Source organism: Lucilia cuprina, chromosome 5 (genome assembly GCF_022045245.1).
Source record: "Lucilia cuprina isolate Lc7/37 chromosome 5, ASM2204524v1, whole genome shotgun sequence".
Taxonomy (NCBI): Eukaryota; Metazoa; Arthropoda; class Insecta; order Diptera; family Calliphoridae; genus Lucilia; species Lucilia cuprina.
In genome coordinates this window covers 21,313,283-21,337,886 of record NC_060953.1, presented here as the reverse complement: position 1 = coordinate 21,337,886, position 24,604 = coordinate 21,313,283, and the positions used below count along the sequence as shown (strand labels likewise).

General features: G+C 30.9%; 1 protein-coding gene across 2 annotated transcripts in view; it reads left to right on the top strand.

Moving 5' to 3' along the window:
- The window catches only part of LOC111683114 (IQ and AAA domain-containing protein 1-like), a 158,513-nt gene that overhangs the window by 67,923 nt on the left and 65,986 nt on the right, over positions 1-24,604 (top strand). For both annotated transcript variants that reach the window (XM_046952888.1, XM_046952887.1), the window contains exon 2: positions 4,605-4,929. In XM_046952888.1, coding sequence (XP_046808844.1) covers positions 4,605-4,929 — 325 coding nt within the window. The remainder of the gene's footprint in view (positions 1-4,604; positions 4,930-24,604) is intronic.

Genomic DNA, 24,604 nt, shown 5'->3' with positions numbered 1-24,604 from the left:
ATTAGCAAAAATATTGCTCTTACATACATAAATTCACTATAAAATTGTTTTACGACCGGTCCATATTTGGTCATAGCTCTCATACTTGGTCCAGAAAATCACTTATATTCACAATATTTGTTACCATGTAACGATATAGATACAGAATTCTGAAATTTTGTCTTTATATGTATACATAATTAGACATAGATCCCATACAAAGTCTTTTTACGAAAATCTCTTAAATGCACATTTCTTATTACCAAATTGATTGATACATAATTTGGCAAAAATATTAGTCTTGTATACAAAAATTATATTTCTCGTATACTAGGTCCTGTCCCTAAAAGTGCTTAAACCGTATTTAAAGAGCACTATCAATTTGTGTTGAACAAAATTATATATGTGTATTTTTATTATGAAAAACGTTAAATCCTTCACACACATGCATACATGCAAATTACTAAATTTATAATGTTAGGATTTTCCTATTAAAGACATGAGAAAACTTATTTTTACAAATATTTGATCAATTAGAAGATTAATAACATAAAAGTAGCTGGTGGAGGGTATTAAAGCTTCGGCATTGCCGAATACAGCACTCTAACTTGTTATTCTGTAAAAAATAAATTTGCAAAACAAAAGGGAAAATTATTTTATTTTATGGAAATCATATTTTTTTCCGTGTACACATATGAAATGTGCTTTTTCCTTTCCCCTGTATGAACGCTTTGTTTATTGCAACAAAAAATCTTTAATAAAAATATCCCAGCAGTTCGACAAAGATTCAATGCATACGAAAAAGGCAGTAATTTCTACTAATAGTTAACCACCTGGATGATTGTAATTCGTATGTTTTGGGTCATTCGTCACGAATGTACCCTTTGTAATCGAGAATGAAGACAGTCGTCACTTTAGTGTCCTCTTTGTAAGCGGGAGCGGAGACAGTCGTCTCTTTACTATCCTCAAGTAACCTAAAGATTATACCCTTAAAATTAGTTTTTTTTTGTTGTACTTCCGAAAGTAATTATTTTACCCATCTTTTGAAGAAATGATTATCACTTTCTACTAATATGCCACCATTTGGTTGACTCAAATTTATATCTTTCGAGTCAATCGTCACATTATTGTCCCATAGTATTCTAACCTAATATCTTACCACCTGGCTGACTCCAATTCGTATTTTTTTGGTCTTTCGTCACAAATAAACTCTTTGTAATCGAAAATGAATATAGTCGTCACTTTAGTGTCCCATTTGTAAGCGAGAGCGGAGGCAATCGTCTCTTTACTGTCTCTTTGTAGGGTGTAGAGTGACGATTGAATTCCTCGTAGGACAAGCCCATGTTAAAATAGTCGGTCACCTGGGTAGTCAGGTGGCTAGGGGCCACCACAAGTGGTAGGTTAAGTGGTCAGTTCGGGACTGTCCCGTCGAACTGCTGGGAACTCTTTCTAATTTTTGTTTCATTGTCTTATCCGCCTTGTAATTAGTAATTTTATTTTTGTCCATGTCCATCAATGTATATATGAAAAAACATACAAATTTACATAAAAAAGTGAAGATTTTCTTTTTAACACTTTCTTTGAATTAATTTTTTGTGACCGTCATAAAATCTACGGCCACATAACCACACATAATTATTTGCTAGTAATTTTTTTATTGCCATCATAAAACCTTTTTCTTGCAAACATACATTTGCTGAATTTCCGCTCGAATTTAACTCGAATTCAAATCGTTTTCCACTCGCAAACAAAAACGTGTAAATATCGCTTACGAAGATAATACAAAAAACTCGAATTAAAATTGTGCTCGCGTGTTAAAAACAAAACTCGCGATTTTAATTTTAAAAAGAGCGATATTAATAAAATAGCGACCGCGAGCGATATTTTTACCTACTCTGCTTTCGGATTAATCGTCACATTATTGTCCCATGGTATTCTAGAGAGTAGACACTTAAAATTTTTAACCTTTATTTCCATTAATATCTTACCACCTTGGCTTCAATTCGCATGTTTTGGGCCAGTCATCAACAATAAAAGTAAATCGTCACTATCGTAGAACACGTCCATGTCCTAGTTTTATAGCAAGAAAAGTAGCGCCAGTTAAATAGCAATTAATGTGACTGACTTCCAAGAACCCATTTGGAGATTACCATCCTTTGACTATTTTCGACTGTCTCTTTGTAGGGTGTAGAGTGACGATTGACTTCCTCGTAGGACAAGCCCATGTTAAAATGATTGGTCACCTGTGTAGTCGGGTGGCTAGGTGCCACCACAAGTGGTAGGTTAAGTGGTCAGTTCGGGACTGTCACGTCGAACTGCTAGGATGTTTTTCTTTAAATGAATTGGTATTTACTCTTCCATAAGAAATATAGAATTTATAGAAAACTTTCAATGAAATTAAGAGAGAATCAGACAAAAACATAACGATTATATTGATTAATATTTGACGTTACTTAGAAACAATTTTGTATTATTAGGAAATATGAAGAATATTTAGATAGATTTTATAATACGTCGGTTCAATAACTAAAATTTTTTACTAATTTTTTTTACTAATTTTCTCAAAAATATTTGAAATTTGCTTTGAAAAACAAAACTTATTATTCTAGCTAATAGTTTCTCAGATATACGAATTTCACTATTTTAGTTCATATGGATTAAAATCCGTCATTTTTCTCCCATTTTGTATTTTTTATTATTTCTTGCGCTTTCATTTTAAATCAAAAAGAAATTATTTATTTTAAATATCATTTGTACTTATCTGAATTATGTTCTTCTCAAAACGGTAAATAAAAAATTTACATATTTTTCGATTAAAATTTTCTGAATTCAAAATCAAAAATCTTTAATTGTTCTCTTCCTAATTTCAAATGAAAATCCTCACTATCAAATGGACTTTTCTGAATTTTAAAGGAAAACTTTTACTAAAAATTTAACTTCTCTGAATTACAGCTGAAAATATTTTTTTGTAAAACTTTTGAAGTTATAAAAATTGAATTTGAATAATTTTAAGTTAATAAAAATGTTGAATAATTCGACATTAAAAATGTCGAATAATTCGAATTTTCTAAAAATACTTTAAAATTCATTTAACTTTTTTGTTAAACATTTTATAAAGATCAAATTGTTTTTAATAAATGCCATATTAAACATATAACTTTTACAAGTTTAAATTTACGAAGATCTTTAAATTTTCAAACACATGTATTTCCAGAGCCTTTAGTTTTTAACTAAGCTAGGCATTAACTAAACTTAAATGTTTAGGATGGATAGAGGAAGTTTTCTACATATGAAATAATAAACGAAAAAGTTGGACTTAATGCAATTTTTTTTGAAAATTTATAAAACTAAAATTTTATTTACGAAATATTTTTCTAACATTTTTATTTATAGCCTTATTATTTCGCGAACGACTAAAATAATTCATCTTCATAAAGATGTTTAAATTTTCTAAGGGAAAGTATAATAAAGAATCAGTCAAAACGACGTCGTTGTTATTTTAATAATTTTAACTATTTTACTGAATATTTAAATCAAATTGTTTCGTATTTATAACTACATTTTTATACCCTACACCACTATAGTGGGGAGGGTATTATGCGTTTGTGCTGATGTTTGTAATACCAAAAAATATTGGTTCTAGACCACCTTAAAGTATACCAATCGGCTCAGAATCACTTTCTGAGTCGATTGTGCGCACGCTACAGATCGCAATTTTCAAGATAATTTGATGAAATTTGACATATACTCTTTTTTTGGTTCAAGGACGAACGCTATTGAAAATGGTTGAAATCGGTCCATTATTTCGCCTAGCCCCCATACAACCGTACCCCCCGAATAGGTCTTTTAGGCCAAAACTTATTTTTAGAACGATAAACAACGCTACTAATTTTTATAGTGATCAGGCCTCATTTGACCATAGCCCCCATACCCTTGTTTTTTGTCAATTATACGTAAAAATGTTCCACAATACGGTTAAAGAACAAATTTAATGCTTTATTTTTTAAAATTATCCACTTATTTAACATACTGACTGGTGTAGGGTATTATATAGTCGGCAATGTCCGACTATACATTCATACTTGTTTAATAAAATTTAAATATTTTCATATCATGTTAGAAAAAGTAAACATTTTAAAAATTCGTTAATATTTAAATCTTTGTCTGTAAATATGATTTTAAATAGCACCTGTATGAAAATACATATTTGATGTCGAAAATTATTGTTTTTTTAGAAATTTAAAACTACTTTTGTAAACATTGCACATTAGGGTCTCCTTTAAGTAAACTTGGCATAAAGTAAATATTTAGAAATAATTTTTTAATAAAAATTTAATATGTCGGGAAAGCTAAGTCTTAGCTTTTTCTATAAGGCCTTTAAGTGATGCAGCAGAGTTCATGTTTTAATATATATCTTTTCAGACAGTTTTTTTATTTTTTATACGAATTTCTGGACAAAAAATCGTTGACTTAAATACATTTTAATTTTACACACTGGCTTCTATTGGATTGTGTACATTTTCAAATTCACAAGAGTGTTTTCCTAAATTTTAACTTCAATCGCTTTTACGCGAACACCATAAGTCTATGTTGTTAATTTCTCTCATTCTGATTATTTCCATTAGGTGATGATTACATTTCAGAAGAATTGGAAAGATCTGCTTCAAAAATTCAAATAGCGTGGAAAAACTATAAAGCCAAAAAGATTTTAAAGATGAATCAAAACATTAAACTATTTTTATATGGTATGAGAAAAGGAAAAAAACTTAATAGTCCGGAAGAATGCAACTATAACGCAATTAAATTATATCAAAAGGAACTACAACAAAACGTTTTGTATAAAAAATATGTTCAATTGATAACTGATGAGCGCACTAGATTGTTACAAGTATATAAGCCACAGATAATGGAAGATATATCCGATCACATACGGGAATGGTTTAAAGAATTGTAAGTATGTATTTATATACAAAACTAGCTAAACCTACCCTAAAATCAATGTATACATGTTAAAAACATTTTAACTATAAAAGTTTTATATAAACATTTTTTACATTTTGGGGATGTCACACAAATTATTGAAAGTTCGTTAATTTTTTTCAAATGTTAATTTAGATTTCAATGTAACCTATGAAAAATTTTAATAATATAAATTCCCAGATGTACGAAATTTTGAATTTAATTCATATGAAATCCGGCAATTTCCCCAAAATGTTCAAATGAATATTAAAGTTCTTCATGCAAAACTTTAAGATGCTAGCTCTCTTAGTTTCCCAGATAAACGAATTTTTCTACATTTCATTCATATGGGAGGAGCAACGTCCCTCTCTATCGGTAGCCCGCCAATGTATTAAAATGTTTACATGGATGCTTAAGATTATCGTGCAAAAGTTTAAGATTATAACTCTAACAGTTTCTCAGATAAGTGAATTTTTGTATCTAATCTAGTACGCCCCCTTTTTCCCTAAATAATCATATTGACCCTAAAGTAGTCAGATTAAAGATTTTCTTCATATGGAAGATGCCACGCCCACTATAGCAATACCGTCCATTTTAATCAAAAATATTTTTATGGATCATACAAAATTTGAGTTTCGGAGATAAATTTTGCAGTTTCTGAGATATGCGACTTTTAATACTTATTTTGAATGTATAACTTTAATAGTTTCCCAGAAATTTTAAAGTAGAAAGTATGTAGCCTATAGTTCCTTCCATACCGACTGGAAGACACTGTGAAAATTTCAGAAAAATCTGTCCAGCCGTTTAACTGCCTATAAAGTCCCAACAAAGAAACATACAAACATTAATTTTTATATAGATACACTACCTGTACCCAGTGAGCCTTGTTACCCTAAAAAACAGGTATGAATGTATAGTCCGGCATAGCAGACCATATGATACCCTACACCAGTCGGTATGTTAAAAATGGGAATTATTAAAAAATAAGGAATTTTATTTGTTTTTTAACTTTATTCCGGAATATTTTAAATTATTTTTGGCAAAAAAGAGATTTTTTCAAGACGGCTCAAAGGGCAGTAGGGGAAAATATGGGCCTATCCTTATAAATATTGGTAGAGGAATTCACGTCTACTTCAAAGTTATTTATGTAGAATTTAAAAGTTTTATTAACGTATGTGAGTTTTGACCTTCAAGTCATTTTCTGAAAGGAGTTTGTATGAGGCCGGATCATTACAAAAATCGGTAAAGTCATTAAAAGTTCTCTAAAACTAAGCTTTGCCGACTTTTGACATAATAGAACATTTAACTTAATAATTATGAGTCCAAAGCCCCTATTCGGGGGTACGGTTGTATGGGGGCTAGACGAAATAATGGATCGTTTTATCCATTTTAAATTGGCTTCGTCCTTGGGCCAAAATAAGAGTGTGTATCAAATTTCAACAAATTATCTTGAAAATTGCGACCTGTACCTGGCGCACAAGATTTACATGGACAGCCAACCAGACATAGCTTAATTGACTCAGAAAACGATTCTAAGCGGATTGGTTTGGATTGGAACGCTAATAAGGATATTAATGTAAGCTAGGAAAAAGGAGAATAATATTGTATAGTATTTAATTAATCATTCTTATTTTTCTCTAAATGTTCACATAAATGTCAAAGTTCTTCATGTAAAATTTGAAGATTCTAGATTCTATACTGAGGTGCATACAATTTTCAAAAATTTTTATAAAATATTTTAAGCCACCCTATTGTAACAATATGGGTATCAAACTAAAGAGGACAATTGCAGTATTTTTATCTCGTATTTTGTTTTATTTTTTAAGAATAAAAAGATGTAAAAAATATCCTTATAAAAGTTTATCCTTTATTATCCTTGAAATTTTATACGAAATTGTTCAACAAAAAATATTCATAATAAAGACATTAGAATGGAGTACAAAAGTCTGAAATTTGGTCTTCATAGCTCCATTTGATTAATTTTCATAATATTTTTTAAATATCTCAATAAATTAATTAATAAAATTTTCCCCTCTAAAAATTTCAAAGTCCATTTTTTGTTAAAATATTATGTAGAAAAATTAGAAATTAGTTATTGTGGAACCGAGTTTCTTTATCTCTATGATAAAAAGTAAAAAAAGTGGAAACTTTGAAGAATATGAAAGGATAACAATCGATTAAGGATATATTGCATGTTAAAACTCCTTTCTTGGAAATTATATTTTCCTTTTTAATTTAACACAATTATTCCGAACTCTATTCTAAATTCTATATATCTTTTAAAAATATCTTTGACATCCCAATAATGTTATCAAAGTAGTTTATTATATAGTTTTTATTAAAAAATACAACAGTATATCATTTGCAATTAGTAAACCACGATATACATAAATATTTATGTATATCGTGTTTTTATTTTAGCAAATAAAATATTTATGTTGAATTTTATTTCAATTGCGACATATTGAAGAAAAACTTATTTTCTGAATGTGGGCTAGAGTCAAATAGAGATTAAAGGCCTGCACAAGACAACAATAATGCGACAATTTGTTAAACAAATAACGTGTGCGCCATCATAAGCAGGCCGAATTTTTTTTTAACAAATTGTCGCATTATTGTTGTCTTGTGCAGGCCTTTAATATGTGTATTATAAAATTAAGAGGAAAGATTTATGTCTACATATATAAACGTTTTTTATGTAGCTTTTCATCGTGATATTAATGTTCATATTAATTATATTATAACTTATATTTATAATAATATTGCGCTTATCATATTATCCTGAAGTAAATTTTAGAATTCGAAACATGCATGTTTTCATCACTAAGGCCTGTTATCTCAGCCACCGTTATGGTTAATTCGTAGATATTTTGTCTGAAAACTGTCAATTTAACGTTAGTATAAAAAAATTAACAGACATTGAGATAATGGGAGTAGGTAATTGGTATAAATAATAAATTAAATTAACAAAATATTCTCAACAAAAATTTTTTAATTTGAATTCATCTTAAGTTTTATTTTTTTTACAAAGAACGAATAAAGATAGAGACATGAAACTTGGGAGTCTGTAACTCCCATATTTGTAAATATAACATATATTTTTTTCTAAAAAAAACTGACTATAGAAAATAAGGATATTAAAGGATTAAACATTTTAAGGACATTTTTTTAGTTTTTTTATTCTAACATTTTAACAACTATTTTATATATAAAAATACTGTTATTCTCCTCTTTCAATCGATACCTATATTGACCTACTAGACCAAACCAAATTTAAGCTAAATATAATTATACTTACTCTTCCTTTCAAACTTTAAAGTCCTTTTAAAGGAAGAAACGATCAGAAAATAAAAAACCAAAAATGTAGTTTAACTATATCAAGTATGTAGTTTCCAACGTATATGGTCTTGCTCATGTGTGCAACAATTTTTCCCAAATTTGTTGTACGGTGTAATCGTAATGTACACAGAATATGCCAAAATTCTTAAATTGGTGTGAAACGTATAAATATCTTATCCACGAGTCCATACGACGCACCACAAAAAACATGCATTTGCATATTATGGTTTCCCTGGTGATAAGAAAATAAACATATTTTTGAAAATATTCTAATAAAACAATTGTACTACTTAAAATGCATCTGTAGTTACTTGAATATGAGTTTTTGTCCTTATAGAATAACGTAAACCTGTTCTCAGCTATGGTCGAACAATTTTGATATTTTTAACGGTCGTTTCAAAATTCAAATTTTAGTTTTTTTGATACTTTGTTAAACAAATTTCAATATTTTTGGGAGAACTCATAGAGATTTATGGACAACAGATTAGGGAATAAAACAGTAAAAAAATTTGGGCAATACCTCTTATAGTTTGCCTGTACCTGCAGTTTGAATTCAGCGGATTTCGACAAAACCCCATTTTTATGTAATATTTTGCAAAATTAGCCTTTTTATTATATTGTTGTGTATTTTAAATGGAACCTTTTGTAAATTTAGAGTTCCATGCAATTTGAACCATTAACCCATAAACTTTAAAGGTCAAATTTTGTAATATTTGCAATTTTTGATGGAAACTAGTCGAAATTGTTACTATTTTTAGGTAGATTATCACAAAACTTAAGAAATTTATTTATTAACGACCGATATTTAAAATGATAGTGAAAAAAAAATAATTAACCCTTAAACGGCCTAGGGGTCAAAATGACCCCGATGTTTTAAAAACATGCCAATTTGGACATATTTCAAAAAAAACCCGTTTGCAATCCCATTAATTCAGCAAATTGATAAAAAAACAACAAAAAAACAATTGGGTATTATAAAAAATGTAATATATATAAATAAAAATAATGAAATCTAAAAAATGTATTTAAATATTATTTGCATTAAATATTTTAAAATAAAAATAAAACTGGAAAATTATATCACAAATATAGATTATGATATCTTAGTTTTTAATACCAAATTTAAATCGATTACAAAAAGTATTATCGTTCAAATTGACATCATATTCAAAATGGTTTAATGTCTAAATTTTTTTAAGCTGAATTAATGGGATTGCAAACGGGTTTTATTGAAATATGTCCAAATTGGCATGTTTTTAAAACATTGGGGTCATTTTGATCCCAAGGCCGTTTAAGGGTTAATTAATTTTTTTTCACTATTATTGTAAATATCGGTTGTTAATAAATAAATTTCTTATGTTTTGTGATAATGTACCTAAAAATAGAAACAATTTCGACTAGTTTCCATCAAAAATTGCAAATATTACAAAATTTGACCTTTAAAGTTTATGGGTTAATGGCGCCCAAATTGCACGAAACTCTTGATTTTTATTCAGAAATATGTGGACTAATAAATTTACAAAAGGTTCCATTTAAAATACACAACAATTTAATAAAAAGGCTAATTTTGCAAAATATTACATAAAAATGTTTTTTCTCGAAATCCCCTGAATTCAAATTGCAGGTACAGGCAAACTATAAGAGGTATTGACCTAATTTTTTTACTGTTTTATTCCCTTATCTGTTGTCCATAAATCCCTATGAGTTCTCCCAAAAATATTGAAATTTGTTTAACAAAGTATTAAAAAAAATAAATTTGAATTTTGAAACGACCGTTAAAAATATCAAAATTTTTCCACCATAGCTGAGAACAGGTTTACGTTATTCTATAAGGACAAAAACTCATATTCAAGTAACTACAGATGTATTTTAAGTAACACAATTGTTTTCAAAAATATGTTTATATTTTTATCACATTTTGAATTCAAGTGTTCTGAGACACGATAATTGCCTGGGGAATTTTTAATAACTTTAACATTTTTCAACCAATTTTTGTGTTTTTTATCTTTTTGTAACGCTAATTCTGTGTACATTACGATTCTTTGACAATAAAATACAAAACAAATTATTTAATGACAAAACTTTTGTGAAAACTGAAAAAATGCATATTTTCCCCTTGTAAATGCATCTTCAAACTTCAGAGCCGTTGCGGCACCAGTTAACGTAGTCCTATTGACCTAAATTTTTGCACGACCTTTTTTTATAACCCGTAGAACAATTTTAGAGGGTGGGGGACGGGCAAAATTCGAAACTTAGTTTTTTTTGGAGCACTCTAATGTATATTATATTTTAATTATAACATTATTTTTGTTATTTCGTTGAAGGATTAATTAGTTGCAAACTCATACAATTTGATAGATTGATCATAAAATTTATGAAGTACAAAAATATTTTAGAGTCCAACGTTTTACAATTTTTGGAAGAATACCAGTGAACAGTTGGGCGATTAATTAAGATTTCCTATAAATTATTATCTAAATAATTCTAAGTTCTTGATACATATGTGCATATATTATTATTATTTTTTTTTTTTTATTAGTTGTTAAATCAATAATTTTTTCTATTTTAATTTCAATTATTTCAATAAAAACTACAAAATTTCATTTTATTTAGATTTATTTTTATAGATTTTATACAAATAGAAGAAGAGAAATCTCATCTTCTAGTAGATAAGATAGGAACACTTCTAGATGATACTAAGTAGTCACTTCAAGAAGTGACATCCTAGTCACATCTAGAAGAGTCTTTGGCAATACTTTACTTCCAAGATTCATCTAGAAGATTCTTCTGCGGATCTTCCAGAAGTATCTTCCATAGAAATTATTTTTTAAGAATAAAATTAAAAGATCATTAATGTATTATTTTAGAATTTAAATAAAATATATTGTCATCAAATGAAATTATAATAAACCTTTAAGATAAATTGCATTATTTAATAACTAAATAAATAATTTTCTTGATTATGTAATTAATTTCGATAGGGGTAGCGAAGAACAACGGGTATTAGCTATTTATGTATAAAAATCATAAAGAGGTATATGTTTTTTTATTATTATTCTGCGACTAGTCTAATTTGACTAACGAGCAGATTTTTTCGAATAAATACAATGATTAGTAGTAAGAATAAGATATAACACTAAATATATCCAAAATACTGTTTTATTTAAACCAGATCATGTGGTTTAATGCGTTAGAGTGCGTTAGAGTGGATGAAGTTAAGTCTGCTGGCTTTACTGTTCACATGTGTTGATAACTTTTGGTGGTGTGATATTGCAAATTTCTTCACTACGTCTCTGACAAACTCTACGCCTAAATCAGGATGAAGGTCATGATTTCGAACGTACCATGGCGCATTGATCATGTGTCTTAAAACTTTATTTTGAAAAACTTCAATGTGTTTAATTGTTGAATTTTTGTTACATCCCACGACCACGTCGGCGAAATCAACCTCGAAGGTACGGATACCTCAAAAAAAGCCCCGAAAAACGAGAGGCTAGATAGTATAAGTTGCTAGAAGAAAACTCCGGGATGATCTCTTCTATGTCATTAGGTACAAGATATAGAAATTTCCTGTTGCTAAGTCGTTTGGGTTTTATAAAACCCAAGGACGTTTCCTTACACAAATTAAAAAAGAATATTAAGAAATAAATGTATCATAAAACTTTCAATAGTGTTGTTAAAGCTGTGATACGGTTTGTATGTTTACACGATCGATAGACATATTCTGAACATTTTTCTGCCAATATGGTTGAATCTAATAACCGTATATACATATCTTAGACCCTTTTGCATTTTAGGCGACGAAATACCTAAAAAGTCACACATTTCTCAAAAACAGTTTTACTTAATTTGTGGTAGCCTATAAACGATTTTGGTAGGTTTTTGACAGAAATTTGGTAGGATTAAAATTTGGTAAAATTTGGGCTGCAGGTGATGTTATTCAATCAGCTTATAATTGTTTTTATTATTTCGTCTGGTTTATTTCGTAGCGATCACATATATGAAGAAAATTAATCTGCCGAAATAGAATTTTTCGTTTGAAACAAACATTTTTACATTCAAAATAAAAATATTTTTACAATAAATTTTTATATCTTTATCTTTATTATTTAATAAAATATATTTTTTTTACTCTGTAGCCCTCCAATCGACCTATACCTTTATATAGGAAGTTGGAGCCCCGAATAATTAATTAATCAAAAGTATTATTTGGTCTTCACCAATTTAATTAAACATAACCTCAAACGTGGTAAGTGAAACGAAAGCACGCAATCAATGCAAACAACGCATAACTTGGAAACAGTTGTACGGAGTAAGTGTATTACGTAAAACAAAATAAATGTAAAATGTTGTTGCAAAACTGAATTCGCCTTGGGTGCACTTATAAGTTCAGGACTCCAAAATAATTTAAATTTATAATTAAAAGAGTAATTGTTTATATCTTTATAAATGTTTATAAAATATTTATGTGTGTATGTAGTAAATCTTGTAATCAAACTTCTGGTCGCAATTTTGAAGATAATTTAATGAATTTTGGTACATAATCTTCTATTGTTCCAGGGACCTATTGAAAATGGTTAACATCGGTGCATTATTTCATCTAGCCTCCATACAACAAGACCCAGTTGTCTGGCGGCATAATTATGATTATGTCGACAAAAAGCTGGAAAACCATGTTCTATACTAGCCCTGGTGAATCTCATGAATTCTATAATTATAGGCCCTCATTTGACCCTAGCCCCTATAAAAAGCCCCCTTCAAAATTTAACTTAAATTTTTACAGTTTTATTCAACAAAAAATGGCTTAAGTATATCTGTATATTAAGTATTGTAAAAACTTAATCACATTTTACTTTTTTTAACAGGTATTATATGGCCGACTATAATTTCTTACTTCACCTTCGTGAGAAGGGTATATATAAGTTTGTCATTCCGTTTGTAATTTCTATAATATAATTTTCCGACCCCATAAAGTATATATATTCTGGATCCTTATAAATAGCGGAGTCGATTAAGCCCTGTCCGTCCGTGTGTCTGTCTGTTGAAATCAGTTTTTAGAGGACCCCAGATATCGGCGAGATCCGAATATTCAATAATTCTGTTTCCAAGTGCTTTTTAAGACAATTTTTTTTACTATAAACCAGTGTACACTTAATAAGGTAGCCTCGTCGCTACAACAAATACAACAATACAAAAACAACAGGCGATTTGTTATTGTAGAATAATCCAATCTGTCAAAAAAAGCTGTGTGTGTAGAATGAAAAAACAACAAATAAACACAATAAAAAATGAGTTTTTAGCAATTATTTAAATTTTCAACTATTAATATTAATATATTATATTAATTAAACGTGGAATGTCTGAAAATCATAACTATATCTATTGGGAAGACCAATTTTCCGAATTAAACGTGTTTTTTGTGAAAAGTGATTGGTCGTGTTAAAAATAGTTGAAACTGATTTGGAACGTATGCCGGAGCTAAAGATTTTCTTTTTTTATCAAGAGAGAAGGATAACAAAGACATTTAATCACGATTGACCTAGAAAACTCCTTTAAAACCATAATTTTCTTCACTTTTTAAAATTTTTACACCTTTTGCGATTTTTTTTCTATGTAAACAAACAGGAATTTTGACAGATAAGATTGTAAAAGCTGATGATCAGCTGTGCGGACGAGGCTACCTTATTAAGTGTACACTGCTATAAACAAAAACAAAATCTACGTCTCGTCAATGTATACCAGCAATGAATACGAAAGTGTTGTTGTTTTACTCTTGCTTGTATACTGTTAAGAACAACAACGTAATGCTAGTATTAAGTGAATATAAGTGTATAGAAAACACACTGTCTATAGCTAAGCGCATTTAAAAATTTTTTTCACGCAATTTGACCTAAGCCCCCATACAACCGTATCTCCCGATTTGGGCTTTTTATGCCATAATCCCGTCAAATATAATATTATCTCTCTAAAAAATGGCACAAATAAGTCTTATATAAGTATAAATGACATTGCAGATTTTCGTAATGATCGACCCCAATACAAAACCCCCTTCAAAAAATGTCTTAAACGTCTAAAATTGACTCATAACCATTTGTATCTCAATGAAATTCAACAAAACTAACTGCTTTTCAAAAATATATCCTTTTCCCAAATTTACCGAGGATTTACATATTTGACCTATACTCCTATATAAAGCCTTATTTAAAAATTTTTTTTTATCAATAAATTACATAACCCTTGGAATTAAGGTAAAATTCAACATAAAAGTTTATTTATGAAAAATAAAATATTCAACAAGTAAGAGTATTCTGCCATGCCGAATCATATATACCCACCCTCAAATTATTCTTATTAATAAATTTTGATATTATCGATCTATGTTGAATCACATGTCAGTATTAACATAAACATCAGGGAAATATTTGGAAGAGGGCCTCAAATAAGGGCTTAAGCATGGACCGTGCTATTTCGAATTAAAAATATTAATTTTGTTTGATCCAATATTTATAACCATAATCAATTATGGACCTATCCACGTCGGTTTATACAATAATTGTTTGTATCTAATGTCGCTGTACTCGTATTTTTAATTCAGTCATGAGGTTTAACGTAATTTTCTCGAGAAAACTTAATATGGGGGTTTGATAGTTATCGACCGATCCTCATCAAATTCAGTTGAAAAATTTCAGTTCTGATTTCAGTACTACTGTAATTTGGAAGAACTTCTGGGCCATACATGAGCGTTAACATGATTTTCTGAAGTGAATCTTATATAAGGATACTTCTAAAATTTAGAACGATTTCTGTTCATACAAATGTTGTTTATGTCGCAGTTTTGAGCCAGTAATAAGCTTTAAAGTAATTTTCTAATGGTGACCTTAATAGGGGCATAGGGAGTTTGGAGCGTTACATCCAGTAAGTTCTGAGTCAGTTATAGATAGATTTCCTTTATATTTGAAAAAATTTTTTGGCTAGTACAAAACTTATTTATGTAGGTCATTTTCTGAAGGGGACTTTACAAGGGGATAGGGTTAATTAAGGACCGATTCTTATAAAATTTGATAAAGAGCATTAAGCTCGTACAAAAATTGTTTATGTAGAATTTTACTAGTGTACTTATATTATTGAGTTAGTAATAAGTCATTTTCTAAAGGGGACCTTATAAAATTTTACGAAGATATTTTAATTCTTATAAAACATGTTTGTGACGAATTTCACCGCTATTGATGCATCTCTAAGCCAGTTATGAACAACAAAGTTATTTTCTGGAACAATAAAGTTATTTATATGAGGGCTAGGCAAAAACGTGGACCGATATTGCCCACTTTCAATAAGGATCGATCCTTATAAAATTTAATATGGAGCCTTTGTTTATGTAGAATTTTACCGCTTTTTGAGTCAGTAATGAGCGTTAAAGTCATTTTCTAAAGGGGACATTATTTGGAGTTATGTTCAATTATGAACCCATCCTCATAAAATTTATGAAAATGATTTTTATCCCTATAACACTTTTTATGTCGAATTTTATTGCTATATATGTACATGCTTCTTAAGGTAGATATGATCATTAAAGCCATTTTCTGAGGGGGACCTTATTAGTGGGGTACGGTCAATTATGGACCTATCCTTATAAAATTCTACGAAGAGATTTACATGTTTGTGCCTAATTTCACCGCTATTGATGCTTCTCTTAGCCAGTTATGAGCGATAAAGTCATGTTGTGATGGGGACTTTATATGGGGGTGGGGTCAATTATGGACCGATCCTTATAAAGTTTTACAGAGAGATTTATGTTCCCATAAAACATGTTTGTGGCGAATTTTACCGCTTTTGATGCTTCTCTTAGCCAGTTATGAGCGATAAAGTAATTTTCTGAAGGGTACTTTATATGGGTGGTAGGGTCAATTATGGACCGATCCTTATAAAACTCTAGAAAGAATGATATGTTCCCATAAAACATGTTTGTGCTTAATTTCACCGCTATTGATGCTTCTCTTAGCCAGTTATTAGCGATAGTCATTTTCTAAAGGGGACTTTATATGGGGGTAGGGTCAATTGTGCACCAATCCTTATAAAATTCTACGAAAACATTTATGTTCTTATAAAATTTGTTTGTGCCAAATTTCACCGCTATTGATGCTTCCTTAGCCAGTTATGAGCGATAAAGTAATTTTCTGAGGCGCTGCGAATTATGGCCCCAAAATATAAAACGAAAAATTGCCCCAATGTTAGGGTCAAAATTTATTATGAAGTATAACCCTAACATTTTTTAAGAAAAATCACCCTAAAATTAGTGTTTATGGACGTTATAACAATTTCAAAAGTGTCACAATGCATATGAGCAATGAAACATAAAATCCATGGATTTCAAAGAGTCCATTTATCAAAAAGGAAACTAAAATGCAACATACACCAAATTTAGAATAAATTCCTTTGGGGTAAGAGTGTCCCTTTCTTAAATTCTTTAAAAATTTTCAAATACAGTTCTGCTTTAAAAGTGATACAATGTCCGTCCCTGGGGCATCTGCAAGGTTCATCTTTAAAACTTAAACTCGAATACTCCTTGGCTACGCTCACGCCAAATTTTATCCCGATCGGATCAGCCGTTTAGAAATGCCAGATTTATTTCCAAAAAATTAAGATTCTGGCCCACTGTGCAATGTATGCAAGATATATCCAAAATTTATTTAGAAAATAATTGAAAACGTTTATTTTATCTATGTTTTATGTATATTATGGGAAAAATGTATGCTTGAAATAACCAAATTTTAATTATAAAATTTTTTAATTAAATTATTGAATGTACATATATTAAATTAATGTTTAATTTTTTATGTGGGGCATTAAAATGTATTTGTATTGATTGTAAAATGTAATATAATTAGAAAAAATTATATAAATACTTAGAGGATCATATGAATGTAAAAATATATTAAAATATGTACGTAAAAAATTGTTTTTACAGGATATATTTAAACATATTGTTTGTAACAGGATGATATTCCGTGTGGAGTTGTCAGATCAAACTGTCAACCCCACCCCCATCCCCCACCCCCATCCCCTATTTCCCAATCTACCCAGTTTTATCCCTCTTCAATCCAATCCCAATAACCCCTTCCCATATCCCACACTTGTAAGGTTAAGGTGGTTGGAAGCAGTACCGAGAACCTGAATGGCTAGTTAGTGGTTAAAGAGGACTAGTCGATAACAGCTCCCCTCCGATGCCAGGGCACGGATCGGTTGTAATGCTTAGCCTAGTCCACGTACGCCGTCCCTGCGTGGGTCGTCCAACCATTACGCGCCTACTCGTGGGAATCACATGGAAAAAACAACAAAAAAAACAAACAATAAAAAAAACCCGTGGAAAGCCAGTTGGGGAAACCTAAACTGGTGGACTGCAAACAGCCTGCTATCCAACCTTCTGGTGATAGCACGGCTAAACGCAGCGAGGAAATCTTGTCCGTAGTGGCAAGCACCTCATCAGCTGCACAAGCCTTAGCTGGTACGCCAGCAAACACCCCTGCCTCGGGCACTGCAGACCAAGCAGTGACCCCCGCGACTTCTGACAGGTTGGATCGTCGAACACGATGTCGGGTCCAACAAATGCTCCCTCAACCGCCCTCACGGCTAACAAAAACCCCCTAGTCGCAAAGATCCATCCAGAAAGGCTTTTGTTCAAAGGCGTGCCGCCATGCGTTTAGTCGAGCGACTTGGAGTTAAGTCGGTCGATGCGCTTACCACGGACGAAAAATCGTCCCTAGATTGAGCTAAAGTCGGAGTGTTCTAACCCTCCTACAACCTCAGATGCAGCGGACCAAGCTACATCTGCAGGGCCTAAACGGCAGCGATCGGAGAAAGAACATGCTCTCCAGGCAGTCCCACAGCCGAAGACTAAACGTCAGAAGCAGTTCGAGACTCGTATAGTCAATAGACCCTACAGCGAAGTTGATAAAAACTCGCTAGTTAGGGCCATTGTTGACAAGAGTGTCAACGACGGAGCTATCTCTCAGGACAAATGGTTGATAATTCGTCAAAAAATGCTGGAGGTGTATTGGAAAATTCTCAAAGAGAATCCCGGTCCATCTTCGCAGAATAATGATGCTGGCTGGTACCAAGGCCACATCAAACTGCTGGCGTGCACATACGAGCGCTCAGCAAACCTGCTTAAGTTGGCGGTTACGTCTATAGGGGAAGTGTGGCCCGGCGCGAAACTTGACGTGATCCCGGTTAGTGAGATACCTCGCAGACCGAGATCAATCACGGTTATTCCGGCGGAACCACACGAACCAGAGGCGATTCTGGCGTACCTTCAGAGCGGAAACCCTGACCTACCTACCCACAATTGGAAGGTAGTCAAGGTCACCGAACCTGAAGGTGCTAACAGAAAGGCGGTCGTGGTCCTTAACAAGGAATCGTTGCCGTTACTCCGAGAGAAGCAAGGCAAAGTATACTACGGATTTGATAGTATCAAGCTGCGCATCTACCGAGGTGACGACAAACTAGAGCCCAAACCGGTAAGCACGGACGGAGGGAAGGTAGACGATACCACTAACTCTGACGAACAAATGGACGCTCAATCAAGTACAGACTTGATTGGGAATCTATTTGATAGCCAGGGCTTGGTCAGGGTCGTCTACGACCCTGACCAAGATGAAGGTGATCCAAGTGAACGTTCACCACTCTAAAGCAGCTTCGGCTGCATTACACCTCCACCTTGGATATCAAGGGGAGGATATAGCGTTGATCCAAGAGCCGTGGACCCATAACGGCAACATACTTGGAATCAACGTAAAAGGCTATAAAATACTATACGCATAAGGCACAGGTAACATTAGATCTTGCATACTTGCTAAATGCACCCCAAATATCTTCATTCTATCTGATTACAGTGATGAAGATACAGTAACAACAGCATGGGAAACAGAGGAATCCACAATGTGGATCCTCTCCTACTATAGCCTCTCCTGCAAGTCTTCTTCAAAATACGCCGGAAATAAACAATACAGCAGATATTGACAGAGCTGTAGACAACCTTACACGCTCTCTTAATCAAGCAACAAGAAGAACATGCAAACCTTCGATACCAAAGGGTAAAAGTAAACTAGGAATAAATGTCGCAAACTTTTCAATGAGGCCAAACGATCAGGTGAATGGTCCATATATAAAGCCTCATTGAATAAATTTAAGAATCAGGTTAGGAATGCTAAACGCTGCTCATGGAGCTGCTTCTGTAGCTCTTCAGAGACAAGTCGTTTATGCAAAATCCTGTCTAAATCACAAACCGTTCAAGGCTACATCCAAAAGCAAGACGGTAATGAACACTCATTTTCCAGGTAACTTACCATTGGATACTACAATGGAAAGACCACAAACGTATTGTCAAACCCCAATCGGAATCACTATAGACGAGGGAATGATAAAATTGACAATAAATAGTTTTAACCCATATAAGTCACCGGGTCCGGACGGCATAATTCCAGCTAACCTGCAATATAATGCAGAATTAGTTATACAATGGCTACTTGAAATATTTCAAGCCTGTCTTACATGGTCTTACGTACCAGAACAATGGACCAAATGCAATGTGACGTTTATCCCCAAAGGAGGAAAAACAACGCATTCTAAGGCAAAGGATTATAGGCCCATAAGTCTATCATCGTTTCTGCTTAAAACTCTAGAGAGAATCATTGACGTCCACATAAGATCGTCAATAGATCCTATGCTCCTATCCCCCTCACAACATGCCTACACCAAAGGCAAATCAGTTGAGACGGCCCTACACTCATTAGTGGGACATATAGAAAAGTCCTTGGAATTTGGTGAATACACGTTAGTGGCCTTTCTGGACATAAAAGAAGCCTTTTACAACGTCAAACCCGACATCATCATATCAGCTCTAGAAGAGCTTGGTATTGAGACATCACACAGTGGGGCAGAATGGAAATTTTTTGGAAATAAATCTGGCATTTCTAAACGGCTGATCCGACCGGGATAAAATTTGGCGTGAGCGTAGCCAAGGAGTATTCGAATTTAAGTTTTGAAGATGAACTCCGCAGATGCCGAGATCTTGAAAAAACATGCTTGGGCATACTACTTATCTCTTATAATATCCGAGTTATAGGCATTTAAAAATTTAGTGATACAAAATTTACCATACCTTGGTCCGCCTTTTTTTGAATACCGGGCGTAATTTTGGACCAAATGGACTCAATTTTTTCTTGTTAGTTAGACAACAAAATTAACAATAATATACAAAAAATTTCAGATCAATATCATTTACAGATCCAAAAATATACGTTTTTTAATTTAAAAATTCAAAAAATTTTAGATTTTTGCCGTTTTTGCCCAAAATTTGTCTTAACTCTTTTATTAATAAAATAAAATTTTCTTTAAGAACATATAACAATTTTATAGTTTTCTAAAAGGTATCTTTACGCAGAACGCTTTGGCGTAAAAAACTTGTCGTATTTTTTGAAAATGTTGCCACTGCGTCCTTCCGAATATGACCTATTTTTATCAAAACTTCAACTTTGGGCGACATGTTCTAAAATCCCAAAGCTGGGATCAGAAAACTGAAAGCAGTTTTGGACCCCTCAATATGTTTTTCATTTACTCCAAAAGTATTTTCCCAGCCCTGAAAGAAATGTGGACCCTATGGGCAAAAATGTAAAAAATCCCATTTTTTGGGATTTTCATTCCTATTTTTGGGAATTGCGGGATGCCCTTTGACCTTTTTAATTTTTTTGCATTTTCTTATTTGAAATGACAAATTTAACAAGCGTTGAAGATTTCATTGAGTTTTGTTCATAAATAAAGATTTTGTCATATATTACATATTTGTTAAATTTCTAAAACTATGATTTATATCAAAATTTTAATAGGGTCGCAGATAGCTACAACAATTTAGTCCATATTTATCCCTTAATATCTTTTTTTAGTTAGATATGAAAATTCACGACCCTTTACAAAAAATTTCAAGCCAATATCTCAATTACATTCAAAAATATGATCATTTAAACCTGTGTCCTTTAATTTCATCTTTTTCATATTTTAGTATTAAGTATGACAGAACATACATTTGGTGTTGAATAAAAAATTTGGACAATTTTTAAAAATTATTTAGTTAATTATTTTATTAAAGACTATAACCACTGATCACTAAGAAGTGAAACGCTGTCATTTTTTTACAACAACGTTACGCTCTTCTCACAGACGAGTTCTGTGTAACTCCAACACATATGTAAGAAACTTACTCTCTCTCCAAACTTCAAAATTTAGTCGCGAAAATTCTTGGCTTATAGAACTTGAAAATATTTTTTATCACTTAACGTTATATTTTATTATTTTTTTGTCCATTTTATATATATTTAATAGCCCGAAAAGATTTAATGTTTTTCAAACGAAAAAAATATTTTTTTATTTTTTTTGACATTTAATTTTTTTTGTTGAAATTAAAAAGAAAAAAGAACAATGTTGTAAATTTTCGTATGTAGAAGAAGAAAATATTTCAACTAACTTAATTATTATTTCAATATTGCAGATTAAAAAGCAAAGATACGTTCATATATAACACCGTCCAACACCATTTTTCACACACGAACCAAACCATACACATACGAAAGCACATAATTTATATGGTATAACTGCGTACTCAGTTTTTCATTTTCTGATCGTTTGTCCTTTTAAAAGGACTTTAAAATTTGAGGTGCATACAATTTTCAAAAATTTTTATAAAATATTTTAAGCCACCCTATTATAACAATATGGGTATCAAACTAAAGAGGACAATTGCAGTATTTTTATCTTGTATTTTGTTTTATTTTTTAAGAATAAAAAGATGTAAAAAATATCCTTATAAAAGTTTATCCTTTATTATCCTTGAAATTTTATACGAAATTGTTCAACAAAAAATATTCATAATAAAGACATTAGAATGGAGTAAAAAAGTCTGAAATTTGGTCTTCATAGCTCCATTTGTTTAATTTTTATAATATTTTTTAAATATCTCAATAAATTAATTAATAACCGAGTTTCTTTATCTCTATGATAAAAAGTTAAAAAAGTGGAAACTTTGAAGAATATGAAAAGATAACAATCGATTAAGGATATATTGCATTTTTATCCTTTCATGTTAAAACTCCTTTCTTGGAAATTATATTTTCCTTTTTAATTTAACACAATTATTCCGAACTCTATAGTTATTCTAAATTCTATATATCTTTTAAAAATATCTTTGACATCCCAATAATGTTATCAAAGTAGTTTATTATAAAGTTTTTATTAAAAATACAACAGTGCGAAGGTATATCATGTGCAATTAGTAAACCATGATATACATAGATATTTAAACAAGTTAGGAAAGTATAGCCGGACTTGGCCGAGCATATCATACCCTACACCAGTTGTAAATTTCTTTCAAATGTGATTTATTTTAGCAAATAAAATATTTATGTTGAATTTTATTTCAATTGCGACATATTTTCTGAATGTGGGCTGGAGTCAAATAGAGATTAAAGGACTGCACAAGACAACAATAATGCGACAATTTGTTAAACAAATATCGTGTGCGTTGTCATAAGCAGGCCTTTAATACGTATATTATAAAATTAAGAGGAGAGATTTATGTCTACATATATAAAATGTTTTTTTATGTAGCTTTTCATCGTGATATTAATGTTTATATTAATTATATTATATTTTACATTTATATTAATATTGCGCTTATCATATTATCCTGAAGTGGATTTTAGATTTCAGAACATGCATGTTTTAATCACTAAATCGTCATAATTATACGAAATAAAATTTTATATATTTTTAGACATATTATCTCAACCACCGGTTATGTTTAATTGGTAGATATTTTGTCTGAAAACTGTCAATTTAACGTTAGGATAAAAAATTAACAGACATTGGGATAATTGGTATATATAATTAATTAAATTAAACAAAATATTCTCAACAAAAATTTTTTAATTTGAATACATCTTAACTTTTAATTTTTTTACAAAGAACTAATAATGATAAAGACATGAAATTTGGGAGTCTGCAACTCCATATTTGTAAATATAACATATATTTTTTTCTAAAAAAACTGACTATAGAAAATAAGGATATTAAAGGATTAAAATTTAAAAGGACATTTTTTTAGTTTTTTTATTCTAACATTTTAAAACTATTTTATTTGTAAAAATACTGTTATTCTCCTCTTCCAATCGTATATTGACCTACTAGACCAAACCAAATTTAGGCTAAATATAATTATACTTACTCTTCCTTTTAAACTTTAAAGTCCTTTTAAAGGAAGAAACGATAAGAAAATAAAAAACCAAAAATGTAGTTTAACTATATCAAGTATGTAGTTTCCAACGTATAGGATCTTGCTCATGTGTGCAACAATTTTTCCCAATTTGTTGTACGGTGTTATCATTATATTAAATATATTTTTTAGAAACTGTAATTTTACTAATTCAATAAAATTCATTTTGATTTCCATACATATTGAAAACGAAATTTTGATGACCTTGGATCATAATATGATCATGTATAACAATATTATGATAAATAAAAAATATCATGATGAAATATTTTGACGGTATTTAGTCATAATAAGATATTTTAAAATTGTTACAACAACGATAATATGTTCAGACTACAATCATAATTTTAACCACATGTTTTTTCTCTGCGTGCTCTTATAGAGAATTATATCATTGTCAATAAATCGCTTAAAAACCAAAAATAGAAGTATTAAGATATATGCATTTCACAAAAATAGTTTGTTATTATAAATTTATAACTCTTCAAGATAATTGGATGAAATTTGGCACACACGCTTTTTTTGGCCCAAGGCCTATCGACGAAGCCCCCACACAACCGTATCCCAAATAGGGCCTTTGGGCTTATAATTAATTTGAACGATCTATTATATCAACAAAAGTCGACAAAACTTTGGGCTTAAAATTAATTTCAATGATCTATTATGTCAACAAAGGTCGACAAAACATAGTTTTATATAACTTTAAATGACACTACCGATTTTTGTAATGATCGGGCTTCATTTGACCCTAGCCCCCATTTTTAACATACAGACTGGTGTAGAGTCGGCTACGCCCGACTATACATTCATACTTTTTAATCATAAATGCGTTTTTCATTTAAGGAAAAAGTTCGTGTTCACCGAACTTTGAAAACCGAACAAAGTTTGGGTTCGGACGAACTTTCAAGTTTACCGAAGTTCGGGTTCGATACCGAACGAAATTTTGAGTTCGGTCGGACTCTAGGCGTAAAGATAATAAATAAAATGATGGTGGGAACATTAAGTATT